Genomic DNA, 20,864 nt, shown 5'->3' on the forward strand with positions numbered 1-20,864 from the left:
CCAATGCCATGGGAATAGGGACACACACAGGGCACACCAATGCCATGGGAACAGGGACACACACAGGGCACACACAGGGACCGAGGGCCCCGATGCCACATGGACAGGCACCACACACAGGGAGGCACCCTGATGACAAGGGAATGGGGAATGGGAACCCTGGCACGTGCAGGAAGGAGTCCACATATCCTAATGGCATGGGGACAGGGACTAGGGACCCCAACATATGCACAGTGCCATAGGGGTGGGGACCGGGCACCCTGGCACACGTGGGCTGGGGACCCTGACGCCATGGGGACAGGGGCTGCAGACCCCAGCACATGCAGGGAGGGCACTGGGGACGCTGGTGCCGTGGGGACAAGGATCAGGGACTTCAGCACATGCAGAAAAGGGTTGAGGACCCCGATGTCATGGGAACACGGACTGGGGACCTCAGCACATGCAGACAGGAGACCGGGACCCCCAGTGACACGGGGACAAGGATTAGGGACCTCAGCACATGCAGACAGGGGACCAGGGACAGCTCACTCCCAGCGTGCCAGCAGTGCCAGGAACACCCCAGGAAAGGTTTTTTGGGACGCAGACCCGTAGAACAACTACACATCCCAGAGCCACCACGCCGCCGCTTCACCATCCCCACTCCCAGTGGGGCCAGCAAAACCTCACCACGAAAGGCCAAAATCTTGGGGAGCCACACATTTTGCCTTCTCCCAGACCCCACTGCCTCCTCCTCAGAGCCACCTCCCCCCTGGATTACCTGCGATGAAGAGTCCATGTCGGCAATCTCGAAAAACAAACCTCGTCAGGGCTAACGAGGTGCCAAAGGCCACAAGCAGGGCTCGTTTATGGGCCCCCATAACAACCTGACCCCAGAGGACTCTGCTCCCGGCCCTTCCCAGCATGATGCAACCTCGGCGACGCTCAGCACACCCCAGCACCCACCAACCACCAACCACCCCGGCACCTGCCGTGGGGCTCTAGGGTTTCTCTCTTTTTCCCAAAGCACCGGAGGCAGCTCCAGCGTTGGCGGGCGCGACACGGGTGCGAGAGATGTTCAGCATCCCCGGATCCCCACGGAACACGTGGTGCCGGAGCCGGTCCTCACCGCCGACTCCAAACTTCGGCCACGCGTTTTGACACAACGCTCGACCTCGGCGGTGTCCCTTCAGCGGTGGTGGTGTCCCTGTCTGCCACCAAACCACCGCTCGTGGCACCGGGACGAGCCAAGGTGCAGGCTCGGCGGGTGAATGAGACCCAGCCGAGGAGGACGAGCCGGTTTTGCTGCCCACCTCCATCCCGGCGTGACGGAAAGCGGGGGGTGCCCGCGCCGGACCCCGAGTCCTCGTCACGGCGAGGGATGTGACAGCTGCCACCAGCACGGTGACGTCAGGGTGACGTCACGCAGCGGGGAGCCTCATCGCCCTTGTTTCGCATCATCACCTCTGAGCTCAGCACATTTCGGCGATGGGCGGCATCGGTTAATAAATAACAATAATTAATACAGGCCACAAGCATGTGGGGTAATGCAAATGGGAGGGGGGGGGGCACCTTAGGGCTTATCCCCCTCCCGTCTCTATCCGTCCCCCCCCCCACGAAGCGATGCTGCAGGGGAAGGAAAAGGGATGAAAGAAGGAAAACAGCCCCAAAGGGGGGGTAGGGCCGTGAGTGTCCCCCGGCCCCGCCGCTTTGTCCTCGCGGCCCCGCGGGGCCGCCAACACCGGTGTGGGGGGGGTGGGGGTGGGCTTTAACCTCGCCCGCACCGCCCCGCATGCCCCGAGAGGGGGTATTTTTGTTGGAGGGGGTGTTTCGGGGGTGCAGAGAGGGGTGTTTTTTTGGAGGGGAAGGGGTGCTCTTACCTCGCCGCGGCCCCCGCGCTGCCCCCGCAGCCCCCCGCCGGCCCCGCTCGGCGCCGGCCCTCAGGAGGAAGCCATCTTGTCTCCCTCTCCGCCGCGCTCCCTCACCGCCGCCCCGCCGCAGCCGGGGGGGGGGAATGGGCGCCGCATCCCTGCTCTCCCCCTCTCCTCCTCCTCCTCCTCCTCCTTCCTCCCCCTCCTCCTCTTCGCTCCTTCCTCCTCCTCCTTCGTCCTCCTCCTCCTCTTTCCCCCCCACGCGCAGCCCCCCCCCCCCCCCCCCGCAGGGGCCCCCCCCCCCCCCCCCCCCCCCTGCGCAGGGGGGGGGGGGGGGGGGGGGGCCCGGGGGGGGCACGGGGGGGGGGGGGGACGTGAGGGGGCAGGAGCACGGCGGGGACACACGACCCAGAAAAATGGGGTAACAGGACCCCCAAACCCAGATCATTGCCCCCCGGGAAACTGAGGCATCACGGGGGGATCACAGGAGGAGCACAGAGGAGGACACGAGGGGACACAGGGAGACATGAGGGGGACACAGACAGAGGGGGTACACGCGACCCCCCGCCTCCCAAAAATGGGGTAACGGGGCCCCCAAACCCCAGTCATGTCACCCGGGAAACTGAGGCATGATGGGGGGGACAAGAGTGGGACACGGGGGGAACACAGAGGAGGACACGGGGTGACACGAGGGGGGGACATGGGAGGGACACAAGGGGGACACGGACAAAGACATGGACACACGACCACCACCCCCAAAAAATGGGGTAACAGGACCTCCAAACACGGGTCATGTGTGTGATTGTCCCCTGGGAAACTGAGGCGTTAAGGAGGGGACACGAGGGGGGTGGGGGGTTGCATGTCCCCGCTGTGTCTGTACCCCCCGTATTCCCCCCTCGTGTCCCCTCCTTAACGCCTCAGTTTCCCAGGGGACAATCACACACATGACCCGTGTTTGGAGGTCCTGTTACCCCATTTTTTGGGGGTGTGTGATTGTCCCCTGGGAAACTGAGGCGTTAAGGAGGGGACACGAGGGGGGAATACGGGGGGTACAGACACAGCGGGGACATGCAACCCCCCACCCCCCAAAAAATGGGGTAACAGGACCTCCAAACCCTGGTCATGGGTGTGATTGTCCCCTGGGAAACTGAGGCATCAAGGAGGGGACACAGCGATGGACATGGGGGGGGACAGAGGGGGAATATGAGGGGGATGCAAGAGGGACATGGGCATGTGACCCCCCACCCCCCAAAAAATGGGGTAATGGGACCCCCAAACCCTGGTCATGGGTGTGATATTCCTCCAGGAAACTGAGGCATCATGAGGGGGACAAAAGGAGGGGACAGGAGGAGGGACACAGGGGGGAAAAGAGGGGGAGCACGGGGGGACATGAGAGAGGAGACTGGGGGGGACACAGGGGAGATGTGGGGGGGACACGGGAGGGACACATATTTTCCTGCCATTAAACCCCTGGCACCCTTGTTAATTTGGGTACATTGATTTGGTGGGGTTCATTTGGGATCATTGATAATTTGGGGACATCAATAATTTAAGGACATCATTAATTTCAGGCCCTCATCAGTTTGGGGACATCAATAATTTGGGTCCCTCATCGATTTGGGGACATTAGAGCTTTGCAACATTTAAATTCCCCCTCCAAAGAATCTTCACTTCATCCATCTGCCCCCTTCTCCCTAAAATCCAGATCCCAGTGAAGAAAAGGGGGAGTGGGGATGTTTTCCCATGGGAAAAGTGGTGAGAGTGGGCTGGTGAAAGGGTTAAGCCAGGGCTGGATCCTTGAAACAGTCCCAGTGGGATCAGCTCCGCTTTTCCAACCCTTGTCTGGAGCTGGCAGGTCTCGCTAGGATGCACAGGAATATTTAGTAGGGGGGGAGAAGGAAAAAGGGGAATGGGAAAGTGAATTCCCCGAAAACTACCCATCCAGGTGATGCTCCAGGAATGCTTGGAGTTTTCCAAGCCTATTCCTGGCGAAATTGCTGGCAAAACCGCTACAAATTGAAAATTCCCAAAGGTTTCCCAGGAGCATCCCGGTGCAAACTGTTTTCCAAGGGGATTTGCGGCAGAAGGAGCAATCCCAGAGCCTGTGTAAAGCACAGTGGGACAGATAAACCAGATCCCAAATCCAGGTGGAAAACACAAGCACAGACCCGTCATCCCCATCCCTGAGACATTCCCTGGAGCTCATCTCTTCCCGAAAAGGCCACACGTGAGCCGAGAGCTCTCTTGCAAAGCCGGAGCCCTCCGGGATCCGACCTTTGCTCCGAGCAACACGGCTCCCACGGGAATAAATAGGATAAACTGGTGCTGGGAACTGGTTTTCCCCAAATTTCCAGCCTGGCATGATGGCTGCAGAACTCCTTTTCCCGGCCCAGCTCGGCTCTGCCGTGCAACAAGTCCCTGCCAAACCCGCGGCAGGGATTTCGTTCCGGCAGGCGCCTCTTTCCTCCCACCCTCCTCCTCCAGCCCAATGGGATTTGCTCCCGAGTAATTTTAGCTGTTCCCATCACAGCCTAGAGCTGAAATATTCCCAACAAATACATGGAGACGAAGGCACCGCTCCAGATTATCCGGGAACATCCTGGGTGATGTCCTGCAGGTGACACTGGGATGCACCGGGCAGAAACAAGCCAAACCCCAGCCGATCCTTCATCCCACCCATCACCCCCATGCTTTTTTTGGAGATGCCAGACATGTTTTGGGGCGATTTCAGGCTGGAGGAAAAAAGAAATCCCACCTCAAGCCTCCAGGGAAACCCCTCAAGATAGACAAATTTAGTAACTTTTATTAGTAATGCTTTAAATGAGATTATCCCTAATCTCCAGTGTTCGGCCCAGGGACAGCCTGCCAGCTCCAGGCTGAGCTGTTCATTTCCCAACGCTGGGAATGCACCAGGGATGAGCAGCATCCCATCCCATCCCCCTCCAAAAAGGGGTTTTGGGGATCTGGTGTGACCATTCCTGCCAGGAATAGAGTTTTCTTTGGGGTTTATTTCAGGTTTGTCCCCTCAGAGCTCAGGGAGCTGGGTCGGAGCACCCTCCCCTCTGGCGGCCCCGGCCTTTGCGAGGCGGTTTGGGCGGACACCGGCAGCTCCTGAGGCTTTGCCGGGTATTCCATGGAATTAATGAGAGGGTTCTCAAGATGTTAATTAGTTATGCAAATGGGAAAGGCATCCAGAGCCGCCTGGGAGGGCAGGAGAGGGTCCAGTAGTGTCACAGGATGGGGAGCAAAGCAAAACCTTGACCTCTGATATCTTCCCTCCTCCTCCTCTCCCAAACCCTCTGGATGGGGATGCACGGAAATGGACCCCAAGGGAGGTTGCAGGAGCTCGGCTGCAGCGATGGAGGTGCAAGGGGAGATGCCAGTTTTCCCGGGCCCAGCTGAGCCGGAGGAACTGGTGGAACTGGTGCTGGGAAGGGGCTGGCAGCCCGGACAGCTCCGTCTGCCAAACCACCCCGGGAAAGGCGCCGGGACGTGGGAATCGTGACACACCCCTCACTCGGCTGCCGGCACCGCCAGGACCAGCCTGGAGCAGGCAGGGACCCACGGGCACTTGGATTCCCAGGGGGATCCCACCACTGCCGGCCCCGGCTCCGGCAACATCCTTATAAATCCTCTTTTTTAGCACATGCTCCATGGAAAAGTGTCCTGGACAAATCCTCACCACCGGCCGCGCTCACTGGCGCTTTGCCAAGGGCAAAGTCTTTCCCCGGCCCTGCCATGTGCCAAATGCCAGCCGAGCCACCTGTCTCCATGTCCCCACCGCCCCATCCCACCATCCCAAGGGAAAAACCTGCCGGACACAACTCAGAGGCGCAAGGCTCAACCCCCGCAACCCCCCCAAAAAGCCAAGCAGCAGCAAATTTTGGGGTGGCAAAGCGCCAAAAATCAACCCTCGAGCAGATGTTCCTCCCTCCCACCTCTCCAGCTGCAGACCCCACAGCTGGAGCAGCCCCCCTTTCTCCATGTCTCCTGCGTGGGCATGACGGGCACAGAATTGAGAGATCCCAGTTCCAACCACCCTGGCCGGTAAAACCGGCATTGGAAGGCGTTGGAATTTTTAGTGGAGAAAATGCCAAGACTTGTTAGCTCGGTGATGCTCCCCTCGGGCACGGCTCTGCTCTCCCCTCCCTGCCACCCCCTGCTTTTTGGAGGACCCCCTGACTGCTCCTGGGTGGGTTTCACGCAACGTTTTGCTCTTTTATATCAAGAAATTCCAAGAAACTCAATATAAAGGTGGGTTTTGTCCCGCACATCCCACGGCGGTGTTTTGGGAATGCCCCAGGGATGAGCTGAGATTTTTTTGGGGTGGGGGGGTGGAGGTTGAAACATCAAAGCGGCTTTTAAGGCAGCAGAAAGTCCCATTTCTCAGGGAAGTACCCTTAAAAAAATAAACCCATCAACCAGCCAAGAAGGGGCTTTCCCTGCCCACCCCGACAAGCCCCCTCCAAGTCACTGTGACGTTGCAAAGAGGCCAAGAGTCACCCCAAAAAGGTGAAGGTGTGGGAAGGAGGGGGATGGGCACGGGGGGTTCGGGGGGACTCACCTCACGGCAAAGCCTCTCCATCTAAGTTGGGGGGTGACCGTCAGATTTGGGGGCTCCCCCCGGCCGGGGGGGACGCGGCGGCCGGACTGGGCTGGCAGAGCCGGGTGCCCGGCAGGAGGGACATCCCGGCGTCACCGTGTCCCCTCCCTGGGGACCCCGGACGGTTCTGTGGGGACAGAGCCGAGCGGAGTCACCCCGACTTTTAATTCCTACGGCGATTCCACCCCGGGGGCGGCCCCTCTGACTCCCCACCTCTCCTCTCTCCAAACTCCCCCCCACCACAACGGGGTGCTGCCCCCTCCCACCGCCCCCCTCCTCGTAATCCCACCCCCTGATTTTTTCCAACCCCCTTTTCCTATTTCTTTTTTTTTTTTTTTTTTTTTTCTCCCTCAAAACCACGCCGGCTTCTCACAACTTCACCCCGCCGCCGCACGAACTTCAGCCGCGCACCGGCAACTTTCCACCGACACCACCACCCCCCCCAAAAAAAAATAAAAAAAATTATAGAGAGAGAGATTTACCGGGAAAAAAAGGGGTCCGGGCCCCCCCCCTTGGGAACGGGGGGCTGGGGGAGGCTCCCCCCGGGGCAAAGCGCTGGCACGGCGGGGTGGGACGGCGGGGGTGGAAAAGCGGGGCCGGGGGGGCGGCTCTGGAGGTGCCCCCGCACCCCGAGGGTGTCGCGGAGGAGCCGCACGTTGGTGCTGCTGCTCCTGCTCTGCTGCTTCCTTTGTTCTGCAGGCGCCGCTCGGGGGGACCCGCCGGGCGGCCGGGGGGCTCCGGGGGGCTCCGGGGGGCTCGGGGGGCTCCGGGGCAGCGCCCGCGGGCACCCCCTCGGCAGGCTTTGGGACTGGGGGGCACCCAGACCCTCTGGGGTTACGGGGGAGCGTCCTGGTGGTGGTGGAGGGGTCTGGGGGAAGCGGGGCGGGGGGGTTTGGGGAGGGGGGTTGTACGGAGGTTTGTTGTGGGGTTAGTGGATGTGGAGGTGCACTGCGGGGCTTTTTTTTATAGGGTTGCCAGGTAGGGATGCACTGAGCTGTTGTTGTAGGGTCGCTGAGTGTGGGGGTGCAGCAGGTTGTTTTCATAGGGCTGTCAGGTGGGGGGCAGTGGGTTGTTGTTGTAGGGTCGGTGGATGTGGGGGTGCACAGAGTTGTTATTTTGAGGTTATCGGGTGGGGGGGCACAGGGTTGTTGCTGTAGGGTCGGTGAGTGTGGGGGTGCACTGCATTGGATTGTTATTGTAGGGTCACTGGATGTGGGGGTGCACTGGGTTGTTATTGTAGGGTCGCTGGATGTGGGGGTGCACTGGGTTGTTATTGTAGGGTCACTGGATGTGGGGTTCACAGGGTTGTTGTTGTAGGGTCACTGGATGTGGGGTTCACGGGGTTGTTTTTATAGGGTTGTCAGGTGGAGGTGCACTGGGTTATTTTGGGGCTGCTGGATGTCAGGGGGGCACTGGGTTGTTATCGTAGGGTCGTAGCCATGAGGCTACAATAACAACTGTAGGGTTGTCAGCTGTGGGTCCTTGTCAGCATCCCCACTCTGTTATTGTAGGGTCATTAGTGGGGTCTGTGCAGGTCCTGCTCTGTGTTATTGTAGGGTTGCTGGAGGAAACCCTGGGGGTGGCTGCCTGGCTCCTGTGCCCCCCAACCCCCCCCCCAAACCCCCCCTCCCCCCCCCCACCCCACCCCCCAGGCCCCCCCATCCCCGGCCCACGTCCTACCCCCCCGCCCCCCCCACCCCTCCCCAGATCCTCACTCCAGAGCCTCCCCCCCACTACCCCAGGGCAGGTGCCCCCCCTGTGTTTATGTAGGATCACACACCCACTGCAGCCCCTCTAAAGGCAGGGGGGGGCTGCCCACCATCCCCCACCCCCCTTCAGGTGTTCCCCTAAAGACTCAACCCCCTCTCAGCAAAACCCACCCAGCAGGTGCCAAAGCCCCTCAGTTTTCCCCCAATCCCAGCCCAGCCTGGCCCACACCCAGGAGAGCCCAGGACTCTGTCCCCTCACTCTGTGGGGTCACAACACCCCAAAATTGAGGGAATAATGTCCCCTCCATGGGACAGCCCCCTCTGGAGCCCCCCCAACCCTCCACTCCCTCCCCGCCCTGTTCAAGGCACAGACAAAGCTCAACATTGATTTGCTTTAATTTAAGGGAAAAAAAATACCTATAAAATAATTAAATACAGGGATTGGGGAAACTTAAACATGAGCCATGATCATTTTCCATGGGAATTTAACCAGTGCATTAAACCCACCCTATGGAGCACCCCCAGCTGGGGATTCCAAAAGATGGGGAGGGGTCACGACTGTGACCAGATATGGGGGGAAACACGGGGTTATGGGGTCACAGCTGGTCCCCCATATACAGGGGCAAACATGGGATCACGGGTCTCACCTGTCCCCCGAAGTATGGGGGGAAACACAGGGTCACAGCTGGTCCCACAAGCACAGGGGGAGTGTGGGGAGTCCACCCGGACACCCCAAAACTCATCCCATGGCCGCGCCTCTGATTATCTGCCTTAAAACCACCCCAGAGCGCCTCAAATCCACCCCTCACCCAGAATAAATGGGCTGAGGGGGCAGTTGGGGACCAGGATTTGTCCCTTGTCCTTGGTGTTGGATCTCCAGGCGGGTGATGCCCTTTCCCAGCTCCAGAGGGTACCAGGTGGAGCTCAGAGAGCACCGGGATGTGACGGTGAGGAATCGGCTCCGAGGGACGTCACAAAGGCCTCCACCTGCAAGGAGAATCCAGCTGAGAGGGGGGCACTGGGATGGTACTGGGATGGCACTGGGATGACACCATCATGGCACTGGGATAGCACCAGGACGGTGCAGGGATGGCACTGGGATGACAGTGGGATGGTGCAGGGATGGCACTGGGATGACAGTGGGATGGTGCAGGGATGGCACTGGGATGACAGTGGGATGGTGCAGGGATGACACTGGGATGACAGTGGGATGGTGCAGGGATGGCACTGGGATGACACCAGGATCGTGTAGGGATGGCACTTGGATGGCACTGGGATGACAGCGGGATGGTGTAGGGATGGCACTGGGATGACAGTGGGATGGTGCAGGGATGGCACTGAGATGACACCATCATGGCACTGGGATGGTGTAGGGAATGGCATCAGGATGGCACCATCACAGCACTGGGATGGCACCAGGAGGGCTGAGATTTCAACCAACTCGGACCCAGGAGGTGGGAATGATTTTTCCCATGGGAATCAGAAGCAGAGGCTCTGGGGCCAGCACACTCCACCGGTGCTCTCAGCGCTCCGGGCACCGCGGTGGCACCGGCTGTGCCGCCTCACCTGTGCCATGAGCACCCCCTGCACAGCCCCGTCGTGCTCAAAGTCCTGCTCCACGTCCAGCGTCAGGACAGGCGCGCGCTGCACGTCCCCAAAGTGGATCCTGGGGGCGGACAGGAGGGGTTAAACCCCCCAGATAACAACCCTCAAACCAGGGGGTCACCCCAGAGCCTGCTGGATGACAGGGATGGACTGGGACTCACTCCGTGGTCTTGTCCACCAGCCAGTGCTCGTGCTGGGCATGGAGCTGTTCCAGGTATCCCAGCTGGATCCCCCCCCCTCCTCGCTCCGCGCCCGCCGCCGCAGCCGCTCCAGGCACGTCTGTGCCCGCCCGGGAAACAGGGATAACGGGAGAGAGGGATGTTAACAGGACAGAGGGAGAGAGGAGGTCAATGGGAGAGATGGGAGGTTAAGGGGATCCAGGAAAACAGAAGGTTAACGGGAGACACGGGAGGTTAACGGGAGAAAGAAGGGATGTGGGCATCAGGTAAAGCAGTACCATGGGAGCGACCCCTGAAGATGCTCAGCCCTCCCTCCCAAAATCCATTCTAGAACACCGACATTCCCATGGGAGGGAACCCAGAAAATGCTCAGCCCTCCCTCCCCAAAATCAGCTCTAGAAAACTGCACATTAAAACTCTCACTGACATTCCCATGGGAGGGATCCCAGAAGATGCTCAGCCCTCTCTCCCCAGAATCTGCCTAGAAAACTCCACAGTAAAACTCTCACCAACATTCCCATGGGAGGGAGCCCTGAAGATGCTCAGCTCTCCCTTCCCAAAATCCATTCCAGAACACCGACATTCCCATGGGAGGGACCCCAGAAGATGCTGCAGCCCTCCCTCCCCAAAACCTGCTCCAGAATCCACAGCAAAACTCCCACCAACATTCCCATGGGAACAGGAGCAAGCCCTGCTCCTCTAGGGCGGCGATTTATGGCTAAACCCCAACATTTTGGGCAATTCCATGTGCCTGCCGGGATATCCAGGTGGATCCAAATGCCTCCCACATCCCTGTTCCCACGGACACCCACCTGTGGGGTTGCCCTCAGGTACAGGAAGCCATGGAGGGTGGCACGAGGGCCCAGGTGCTGCAGCAGGAAGCCGTGCCAGTCCTGGTAAATGGCCCATTCCAGAGGATTCAGGTGCCCAACCTCAAAGAGGTTCTTGGCAAAGATGTACCTGGAAGGGACAGGGAGAGGGGACCCGTTGGCAGCAGGATCCCCAAGTCATCCCCACGCCCAGGGGGCTTCACAGACATTCTTCCACCTTTTATCCACCAATCAGGAACTGCAGGTGGTTAAATTAGGGTGAAAATCCCTAATTTGGGACTGGAATGTGCAGTGTCCAGCACAGTTCAGCCCCACCAAGCTCAGCACCCCCCCACAGGGCTTCACGCTGCCACCAAACACAGGTGAGGGTGGGGCAGATGAGACATCAGACACAGATGAGGATGGAACCCCCCAAAAATTATCCAGAGGATACAGAAACCCCCAAATTATCCAAGATTCACATTCCTGTAGTTAAGCATCGCTCCAGGTGTCAACAGGGATGGCGGCTCCGCCCAGCCTGGGGGTCCCAGGATGCCCCATATCCCATTCAATCCCTTCATCCCTCCTCCCTCCCATTTTTTGGGTACCTGTCGCTGTACACGGAGCGCTCGAAGACCCTCACGGGGTGAGGGGTTCCAGGGGGCTCCTCTGGCAGCTCCAGCATCGCCTTCAGCCGGCTCATGCAGGAGAAGGTCTGGAAGGTGTAGGACCACCGGGCCGGCTCCTGGTACATCATCTGGAGGAGGTTGGTGGAGCCCGTGGATTCCTACAGAGGGAGAGCTGTGAGATGAGGGCTGGGGCCCCCAGTGGCTCTGCTCCCCCTGCCAAGGTGTGGGGGTGGCTCCGGACCCCCCAGGCTGTGCTGGGGCAGGGGGGCCAGGGGACAGCACCCACTGACCCGGCCTTTGATCAGAACAGTGATGGAGTCACCTTCAGTACTTCTCTGTGCCACCTCCAGTTCCCTCTCCAAATTAAGTCTGCATTGAGCAGAAAGGGAAGGAAAACTTGGAGTGGTCAGCACATCTCCTTTGAGCTCCCCCCTAAAAGTGTCCCACCGCATGGTAAAGGTTTAGCAATGTACCACCAGGGCCAAAGCTGGGCTAGCAACTAGAGCAGGGAGCAGCAATCTTCCCAGGGTTTTCCAAACTGTTCTGTTTTTCAACCAGAGCAGAGGTGACACCTGCTAATGAGCAGGATCTTGCCTTGGCTCTGGCTTCGGGCAGAACTGCCCAGGAACTGAGGGTCCCTCTGGAAATGTCCCCCTGGACTTGCTACAAGACACTCAAACACATCCACACCAACATGTCTCTGCTCTGGGGACGAGAGCTGGAGGCAGAGAATCAGCACCATGGGAGGCTGGGCTCATCCCACCTCCCAAATCCTCCCAGGGAGGGTGGAGAGCTGGGGGCACCCACAGTGTGGGGCTGGGATTCGGTCTCACAACTCCTGGCCTGGCTCAGGCTGAGGATTTGGGGAACTGAGGGGCTTTGGGACACCAAAAGCCCAAAAATGGGGGCGGAGAGAGAGAAAACCACAAGGAGAGGCATCTCCAAAGCGCAGAATTCCAGGGACCCAGGGAGCTGAGGCCAGGAGGAGGCGATGCACTGACCCAGGGCCTTTCCAGCAGTGCCAAATTCCCACCCCAGCTCCGGGGTGTCCCCACGGCAGAGCTCCCACACCCACGTCCCCAGGGTGCCAGGATGGAGCTGGGATGGAGCTGGAGCTGCTCCTGTTACCTGGGCAGTGCCCCCGGCCGGCACCTTCCTCCACTGTGCCACGGGCTCTGTCACCAGGTGCCATCTCGGGAAGGTGGCTCCGAGCAGCTTCAGGAAGGTCGATTTCCCCACGGCTGTGGGAGGGGGGAGGAGAGCAGGGTGAGCCTGGGTGTCCATCCCTTCCTGGCTCCTGGGATGTGGAGGGAGTTTGGGTGTTCCTTTGTCCCAGCTCCCAGTAACGCAGGGTGAGCCTGGGTGTTCCCCCATCCTGGTTCCCGGGAATGTGGGGTGAGCTTGGATGTCCCCTGTGCTGGCTCATGGTGACACAGGTTGAGCCTGGCTGTCCCCCATCTCAGCTCCTGGGAATGTGGGGTGAGCCTGGGTGTCCCACACACAAGGTCCTGGTAACACAGGGTGAGCCTGGGTGTCCCCCACCCCAGCTCCTGGGAAAAAATGGGATGAGGCCGGGGGTACCCCTGCTCTGACTCCCAGGACCGTGGGATGAGCTTGGGTGTCCCCCCCACCAAATACCAGGGCCATGGGATGAGCCTGGGTGTCCCCCGTCCCAGATCCCGGTAACACGGGTTGAGCTTGGATGTCCCCCCATCCCGGCTCCGAGTAGCGTGGGGTGAGCCTGGGTGTGCCCCTGCTCGGACCCCCAGGAACGCGGGGACGAGCCTGAACGCGGCCCCATCCCGGCTCCCGGGAACGCAGGGTGAGCCTGGGCGTCCCCCAGCCCCACACCCCAGAGCCACGGGGTGAGCCCGGGGGTCCTGTGTCCCGACCCCCAGCAAACACAGGGGCAGCCCGGGGGTCCTCTGTCCCGACCCCCAGCAAACACAGGGGCAGCCCGGGTGCCCCCACCCCAACGCGCGGTTTGACCCCCCCCAGCAACAACAATTAATTAATTGCCGCCATTAACTGGCACCCCGGACGCTCCAGGCTGTGCCCCCCCCCGCTCCTCCATCACACCCCAAATCCTCCTGTCCCCCCGTACCGATGTTCCCCTCCAGGGCCAGGCGCAGGGCGGCCCCGCACCGCCCCATCCCCGCTTCCGCCTTTCCCGCGTCACATGCTAATGACATGCTAATGAGCGGGTCGCGTGACGTCACCGCGCGGGAAGTGGGCGGGGGGGGGAATGAAAGGCGGGAGAGGAAATGCCGGGGAGGGGGAGGAAGGGGGGAAGGGAAGGGGGGAAGGAAACAGCCACGGAAAGGCGGAGAGGGGAGGGGGGGGTGTTGTAATTTATGTAAATGAGACTCCGCCCACCACGTGAGCGGCCAATGAGGGAGAGGGTGGGGCACAAAAATGGGGGTGGGTGTAGCGCTGTGGGGTTGGGGGCACTAACATGGGGGCAAGGGCATCATCGGGGTTGGGGGCACCAACAAGGGTATTGACACAGGGTTGGAGTCACCTACATGGGGTTAGGGACAGTTACGTGGGGCTGGGGTCACCAACACAGGGTTGGGGTCACCAAATGGGGGTTAAGGACATCAGCATGGGGCTGGGGTCATCAACATGGGTTTGGGGTCACCAACACGGGGTCAAGGGCATCGAGACACTGGGTTGGGGTCACCAGCAAGGGGTTGGAGTCACGTGCATGGGGTCAAGGGCATCAACAGGGGTTTGGGGTCACCAACAAGGGGTCGAGGTCACCTACGTGGGGTCGAGGGCCTCAACGTGGTGTTGGAGGCATCAGTACAAGGTTGGGGACACCCAACGTAACACTGGGGGCACCAACATGGGGTCAAGGGCACTGACAGAGGGTTGGGGGCATCGAGGCAGAGTCAGGGCCATCAGCATGACCTCATGGACACCACCATGAGGTTGGGGGTCCCCCAGCCCTCCCCTTGTTCCTCTCAGCTCCCCCTGATGCCCTTGTCACCCCCCACCCCCAAATCTCCCAGAGAAGGGGCAGACCCTGGAGAAAAGGCTTTTTAATGCGCAGTGGGGGGGAGGGAGGAGCAGCAGGGGCTGAGGAGGAGGAGTGGGGCCCCCCAGCCCGGGCCAGGGTGGCCACCACAGGGTGGAGAGGGGGCTTAGAAGCATTTTCGGTGGACGATGGAGGGTCCGGCCTCGTCGTACTCGGGTTTGCTGATCCACATCTGCTGGAAGGTGGAGAGGGACGCCAGGATGGAGCCGCCGATCCACACCGAGTACTTGCGCTCCGGGGGGGCGATGATCTGTGGGGACAGGAGACATCAGGGTGCACCCCTGGATCCAACCCCCCAAACCAGCACTGGGACAGGACTCATGGAACCACTGAGGTTGGAAAAGACTTCTGAGATCATCGAGTCCAACCTGTGACCCAACCCCACCTTGTCCCCCCCACCATGGCACTGATGCCACATCCAGGCTCTGCTTAAACCCCTCCAGGGACGGGGACTCCACCCCCTCCCTGGGCAGCCCATTCCAAGGGCTCATCCCTCTCTCTGGGAAGAACTTCTTCCCCATGGCCAACCTAAACCTGCCCTGGGGCAGCTCCAGGCTGTGCCCTCTTGTCCTACTGCTGGTTCCTGGCAGCAGAGCCCGACCCCTCCCAGCTCCCCTCTCCTGTCTCTCTTGCAGAGAGCAAGAATCATAGAATCATAGAATCAACCGAGTTGGAAAAGACCTCAGAGATCATCAAGTGCAACCCTTGATCCAACCCCGCCGTGGTTACCACACCATGGCACTGATGCCACATCCAGTCTCACCTCCCTGGGCAGCCCATTCCAATGTCTGATTACCCTCTCTGTAAAAACTTTCTTCCTCATATCCAACCTAAACCTGCCCTGGGGCAGCTCAAGGCTGTGCCCTCTTGTCCTACTGCTGGTTCCTGGCAGCAGAGCCCGACCCCCCCCGGCTCCCCCCTCCTGTCAGGGAGCTGCAGAGAGTGAGAAGGTCTCCCCTGAGCCTCCTCCTCTCCAGGCTGAGCCCCCCCAGCTCCCTCAGCTGCTCCTCACAGCACTTGTGCTCCACACCCTTCCCCAGCCTCGTTGCCTTCTCTGCACCTGCTCCAGCCCCTCAACATCCTTCCCAAACTGAGGGCCCAGAGCTGGGCCCAGCACTCCAGGGGTGGCCTCCCCAGTGCCCAGGGCAGGGGCACAATCCCTGCCCTGCTCCTGCTGCCACACTATTCCTGAGCCAGGCCAGGCTCCATTGGCCTCTTGCCCCCCTGGGCCCCCCTGGCTCATGTTCAGCTGCTGTCAGTCAGTCCCCCCAGGTCCCTTTCTGTCCCCCCACTCTGGCCCAGCCCGTGGGGCTGCCGGGAGTTGTTGTGGCCAAAGGGCAGGACCCGGCCCTTGGCCTTGGTGAACCTCATCCCGTTGTGTTGGTGGCCACAATTTGCCCCCCCCAGGACCTACTTTGATCTTCATGGTGCTGGGGGCCAGTGCCGTGATCTCCTTCTGCATGCGGTCGGCGATGCCGGGGTACATGGTGGTGCCGCCCGACAGCACGTTGTTGGCGTAGAGGTCCTTGCGGATGTCGATGTCGCACTTCATGATGGAGTTGTAGGTGGTCTCGTGGATCCCAGCAGACTCCATGCCTGGGGGTGGGAGGGGGCTGTGTCAGCACCCTGACTCCCCCCCACACCTGTCTCCTCCGGGCATCCCAAAAGAGCCATCCATGGGTTTGTCCCACCGTTTAGGGGAGCCCCAAAACGCCTCTATGGGGCACCCACAGGAGCTGTTTGGGGTTTATCCCACCACTTGGGGTGCAAAGCGCTTGGGAAAGCCCCAAAACGCCTCTGCGGGGCACCCAGAGGAGCTGTTTGGGGTGGTGGGGATGCAGAGTGACCACCAGGAATTGGGGGGTGGGCTCACCAATGAAGGAGGGCTGGAAGAGGGTCTCGGGGCAGCGGAAGCGCTCGTTGCCGATGGTGATGACCTGCCCGTCGGGGAGCTCGTAGCTCTTCTCCAGCGAGGAGGAGGAGGCGGCCGTGGCCATCTCATTCTCGAAGTCCAGGGCCACGTAGCAGAGCTTCTCCTTGATGTCCCTCACGATTTCCCGCTCGGCTGCAGGAGGTGACGGCCAAGGGGCTCAACCCGGTGCCGCCGCGGCACCGCAGGGTCCCCGTGACCCCATAACGCCCCTCCCTGACCCCGTACCGGTGGTGACGAAGGAGTAGCCCCTCTCGGTGAGGATCTTCATGAGGTAGTCGGTGAGGTCCCGCCCGGCCAGGTCCAGGCGCATGATGGCGTGGGGCAGCGCGTAGCCCTCGTAGATGGGCACGTTGTGGGTGACGCCGTCCCCGGAGTCCAGGACGATGCCTGGGCAGGGAAGAGAGGTGAGGGAGGGGGCTCCAAGGTGGTTTGGTGCCTTCCCCATCACAGATAAACCCCAGGGAAAGGTGTGTCCGACTCACCGGTCGTGCGGCCGGAGGCGTAGAGGGAGAGGACGGCCTGGATGGCGACGTACATGGCGGGGACATTGAAGGTTTCAAACATGATCTGGGAGGGAGAGAGAGAGGGTTAAGGGGGAGCATGGGGGTCCCAGCCTGACCCACAGGGGCTGTGCCTTCCACTGCATGGAAAAACACAGGGATGGTTGCATTGCATGGAAAAACAGGTGGATGGTTGGGTTGCACGGGCATGGGGGTGAGTGCATTGAACAGAACAAGTGGATCATGGAAAATGCATGGAAAACGTGAGTGGGTGTGTGGTGTGGGAAATGTGGGTCAACACATCCCATGGAAATGTGAGTCACTGCATTAGAGTCATGTGGGGCTGTGCATGGCATGGACAACATGTGGGGCAGCGCCTTGCGTGGCAAATCCCACAGGGCCACGCTCTGGAGAGACCCCTGGGGCTACATAAGCAGGTGAACTTCCCACCAGGATCTCTGCCCTTATCCCACACCAAACTGCCCCCACCGCCTGCTCCTCCACCCCACCCAACCCCCAACCCCCCAGACCTTCCTGCGGATTCCGAGGGTCCATCCCCACCCCCGGGGGACCCTCAGCACCTCACCTGAGTCATCTTCTCCCGGTTGGCCTTGGGGTTGAGGGGGGCCTCGGTGAGCAGGGTCGGGTGCTCCTCGGGGGCCACGCGCAGCTCGTTGTAGAAGGAATGGTGCCAGATCTACGGCAGGCAAAGGACAATTGGGGCCTCACCCAAGCTGGGGCTGGTGCCCTCTCCCCATCCCAGGGCTGGGGGTCTCACCTTCTCCATGTCATCCCAGTTGGTGATGATGCCGTGCTCAATGGGGTACTTGAGCGTGAGGATGCCCCTCTTGCTCTGCGCCTCATCGCCCACGTAACTGTCCTTCTGCCCCATGCCCACCATGACACCCTAACGCCAGCAGGAGAGACAAGGCCTCGTTACCCTCATTGCAGGGGTTGGAGCAGGGTGGGGGCTGCCCCTCACCCCCCTGGGTACCCACCTGGTGCCGGGGCCGCCCCACGATGGACGGGAAGACGGCGCGCGGGGCGTCGTCACCGGCGAAGCCGGCCTTGCAGAGGCCGGAGCCATTGTCACAGACCAGGGCAGTGGTTTCCTCCTCGCACATGGTGGGGCTGGGAGTGGTTGGTGCTCAGGGGGGACCTGGGGGAAAAGCTGGGGCCGGGGGGAAATGGCGTTAAGGGTGAACGGGGGAGGGGATTCTCCCGCGGCACTGCATCCATTTGGAAGGGTTGGAGTCCTTGGGAATGGGCAGTCTCACAAAGTCCTCTGTGGGCTGTGCCGAGGGCTGGCCACCCAGTCTGACCCCGGTGTGGTGATGCTGGGAGTGGGGTGATGCTCATTCCCCCTGTGCTGCTCCACGCTGGTGCTGCTTCTCCATCCTTCTCCAGCTGGTGCCCAAAATCGGTGCCAAAGCCCCCCCCGGGGAGCTCCGGTGTTGCCAAGCCCAGCTGGTGCCCCCCAAAAGTGGGCAGAGGGGTGTCAGGTGATGCCTCCTCATCCGGTTCTGTCTCAGCAGCCTCCTGCTGCATCTGCTCCCAGTAATGGGAAAAAACCCAAACCTTCCCAGGGGGTTCCCCCACTACACTGGGGTATGTGCCCCCAAATCCAGAGGGAAGCAGCAAAAACCTTGCAGGAGCCCAGGAAGCAAAAATCCCCAAATCCCAGGGATTTCTGGAAGAGCACAACCTGCCTTGGGCCTCAGCCCAGAAAGCAAAAAATCCCAAATCCCAGGGATTTCTGGAAGAGCACAACCCGCCTTGGCTGCAGCCCAGCTCTTGTCACCTCTGGGAAGCCCCCGGGGTTGGCACCCCCTCTGTGCCATGCAAACTGAGCTGGGGCCGCCCCATAAAGGCTGGGGCACCCCAAAACCCCCCCGGGGTGTTATTCCTTCCCCTCTCCTCCCAGGAGCTGGGAAGCAGGGCAGGGCAGGGCAGTACTCACCACAGAGGCGAGAGCTCCTTTCCTCTGGGACCGAGCCCCGCTGCGCCGTGGGTATAAATACCAGCGAGCCCGAGGAACCTCAGAGGCGGATCCTCTCTAAACAAAGACCCTAAATAGGCTCAGTGATGGTGTGTTGGCCATATGGCCATATAAGGTGTTTTATTTCATTAAATTGACCTCGGGCTGGTGGTAGGACCCAGCACTTTAATTATTGTAGGAAAAATGTATGTGGGGATGCTTTGGGAGGCAACGGCCCAGTTGTGAGTCTGTTCCTTTTATGCTCCGCTCCGATAAACAAGTGAGACACAAGTCCTTATAAGTGACAGGCTCGGAAAAGGGAGGTGGAAGTAACTCCAGTTCCTGGGGAGAGCATGGAGAAACCCCACCCGGGGGGAGGTGGGTGTGGGGGCTCCACCGTGGGGACAGCCCGGAGCTGGGGTGGGAATTTGGCACTGCTGGAAAGGCCCTGGGTCAGTGCATCGCCTCCTCCCGGCCTCAGCTCCCCGGGATCTCCGGAATTCTGCGCTTTGGAGATGCCTCTCTTTGTGGTTTTCTCTCTCTCCACCCCCATTTTTAGGCTTTTGGTGTCCCAAAGCCCCTCAATTCCCCAAATCCTCAGCCCGAGCCAGGCCAGGAGTTGTGAGTCTGAATCCCAGCCCCACACTGTGGGTGCCCCCAGGAGGATCTGGGAGGTGAGATGAGCCTGGAGCTCCACGGGGCTCTGTGGGTGCTGGCCCCTGGCCCCCCTGCCTGGACACAGCCCGGGGGGGGCCGCAGCCACCCCCAGCCCTTGGCAGTGGGAGTGGAGCTGCCAGGCCTGTGGCCCTGGCAGAGGCCAACCAGCAGCTCCCAAACTCCTGCTGCCTTTTTAAGGGCAACGGGCCCACACTGGGAGCTCTCTGGAACACCCAGGGGAGGCAGGAGAGGTGCCCAGGAACCACCACCCAGAGCTCGGGGAGCTTGGGGGGCACAAGGGGAAACTGAGGCCAGGGGGCCCAGGATGCTCCCTGTGCTCAGGGACATCCCAGCACTGGAGCAGGGGAAGGAGCTGCAGGTCCCACCACCACCAAGGGACCCAAAGGTCCTGTGTCCCCCACAGTCCTGCAGGGAGAGGACTCTGGGCTGTCACCCTGTGGGGCAGGGCAGGGACACAGTGTCCCTCCAGCTTGTTCACAACTTTAACACCCCATAGGGATGGTTCTGTCTTGGAAGGAGGGAGCAGAATCTGGGCTGTCACCCCACGGACACAGTGTCTCCCCCACCACTCCAGACTGTTCACACCTCCAGTGTCCCCCAGGGATGGCTCTGTTCTGGGGGGAAGGAGCAGAATCTGGGCTGTCACTCCATGGAACACGGTGTCCCCCCAGCACTCAGACTCTTTACACCTCTAACATTCCCCAGGGATGGCTCTGTCCTGGAAGGAGGGAGCAGACTCAGGGCTGTCACTCCACGGGACACAGTGTCTCCCCACCATTCCCAGCCTGTTCACACCTCCAGTCCCCCAGGGATGGCTCTGTCCTGGTTATTCCCTTTCCCCGGGAAATCTCAGGCTGGATTTGTCCCCTGGCCATGTACTTGGTGTCCCCCCCCAAACCCTCTGCCCCGGGGTCCTTCTGCTGCCTCACATCCCACCCCGGATCCCTTGGGATCCTGCCAGACATGAGGTCACCGAGAAGAAAGGCTGTTAAAAAAAAAACCAAAACCACCTTACAAAAAATTAACCCCAAACCCAGCAGTGGGGGTGGGAAGAGGGGTTGGATGGAGGCAGAGGCTGGAGAGAACCAACGCGGGGAGGGTACGGCTATGGCAGGGGCTGGTGGCAGGACCCCATGGCATTCCAAGGTGAGGGGACAAACCCAAAACCTCAGAGACACCCCTGAATCCCGGGCTGGCGCAAGCGCGGAGCATCAACCCCTGGCCCCGCTCGGCAGCTCCAAGTCCCATCACTCCTCCCCCGCGGGATTTGTGGGGACAGGCAGGTGGGCTCCAGGCCGCCCATCCCTGCGGGATCCCGCCATCCCTGCGGGATCCCCCCATCCCTGCGGGATCC

The 20,864-nt window shown here is 60.8% G+C and overlaps 2 protein-coding genes across 2 annotated transcripts; both read right to left on the reverse strand.

Moving 5' to 3' along the window:
• Window positions 1-8,537: 8,537 nt before the first annotated feature.
• LOC113940382 (deoxyguanosine kinase, mitochondrial-like) lies at window positions 8,538-13,592 on the reverse strand. Its single transcript, XM_027631519.1, is given in 8 exon segments — window positions 8,538-9,146; window positions 9,726-9,825; window positions 9,926-9,999; window positions 10,002-10,043; window positions 10,756-10,903; window positions 11,361-11,539; window positions 12,510-12,622; window positions 13,486-13,592. Coding segments are annotated over 8 exon segments (807 nt in total). The 5' UTR covers window positions 13,574-13,592; the 3' UTR covers window positions 8,538-9,083.
• Window positions 13,593-14,410: 818 nt separating this feature from the next.
• LOC113940381 (actin, gamma-enteric smooth muscle) lies at window positions 14,411-20,854 on the reverse strand. The gene is made up of 9 exons (XM_027631518.1): window positions 18,815-20,854; window positions 17,853-18,025; window positions 17,633-17,761; window positions 17,441-17,551; window positions 16,837-16,921; window positions 16,580-16,741; window positions 16,295-16,486; window positions 15,836-16,017; window positions 14,411-14,671 (listed from the first exon to the last, which is right to left on the reverse strand). The coding sequence occupies exons 2-9, from the start codon at window positions 17,976-17,978 to the stop codon at window positions 14,528-14,530; spliced, it is 1,131 nt and encodes a 376-aa protein (XP_027487319.1). The 5' UTR covers window positions 17,979-18,025; window positions 18,815-20,854; the 3' UTR covers window positions 14,411-14,527.
• Window positions 20,855-20,864: the final 10 nt, after the last annotated feature.

This window comes from Corapipo altera, unplaced genomic scaffold, assembly GCF_003945725.1.
Source record: "Corapipo altera isolate COAL_440 unplaced genomic scaffold, ASM394572v1 128335, whole genome shotgun sequence".
NCBI lineage: Eukaryota > Metazoa > Chordata > Aves > Passeriformes > Pipridae > Corapipo > Corapipo altera.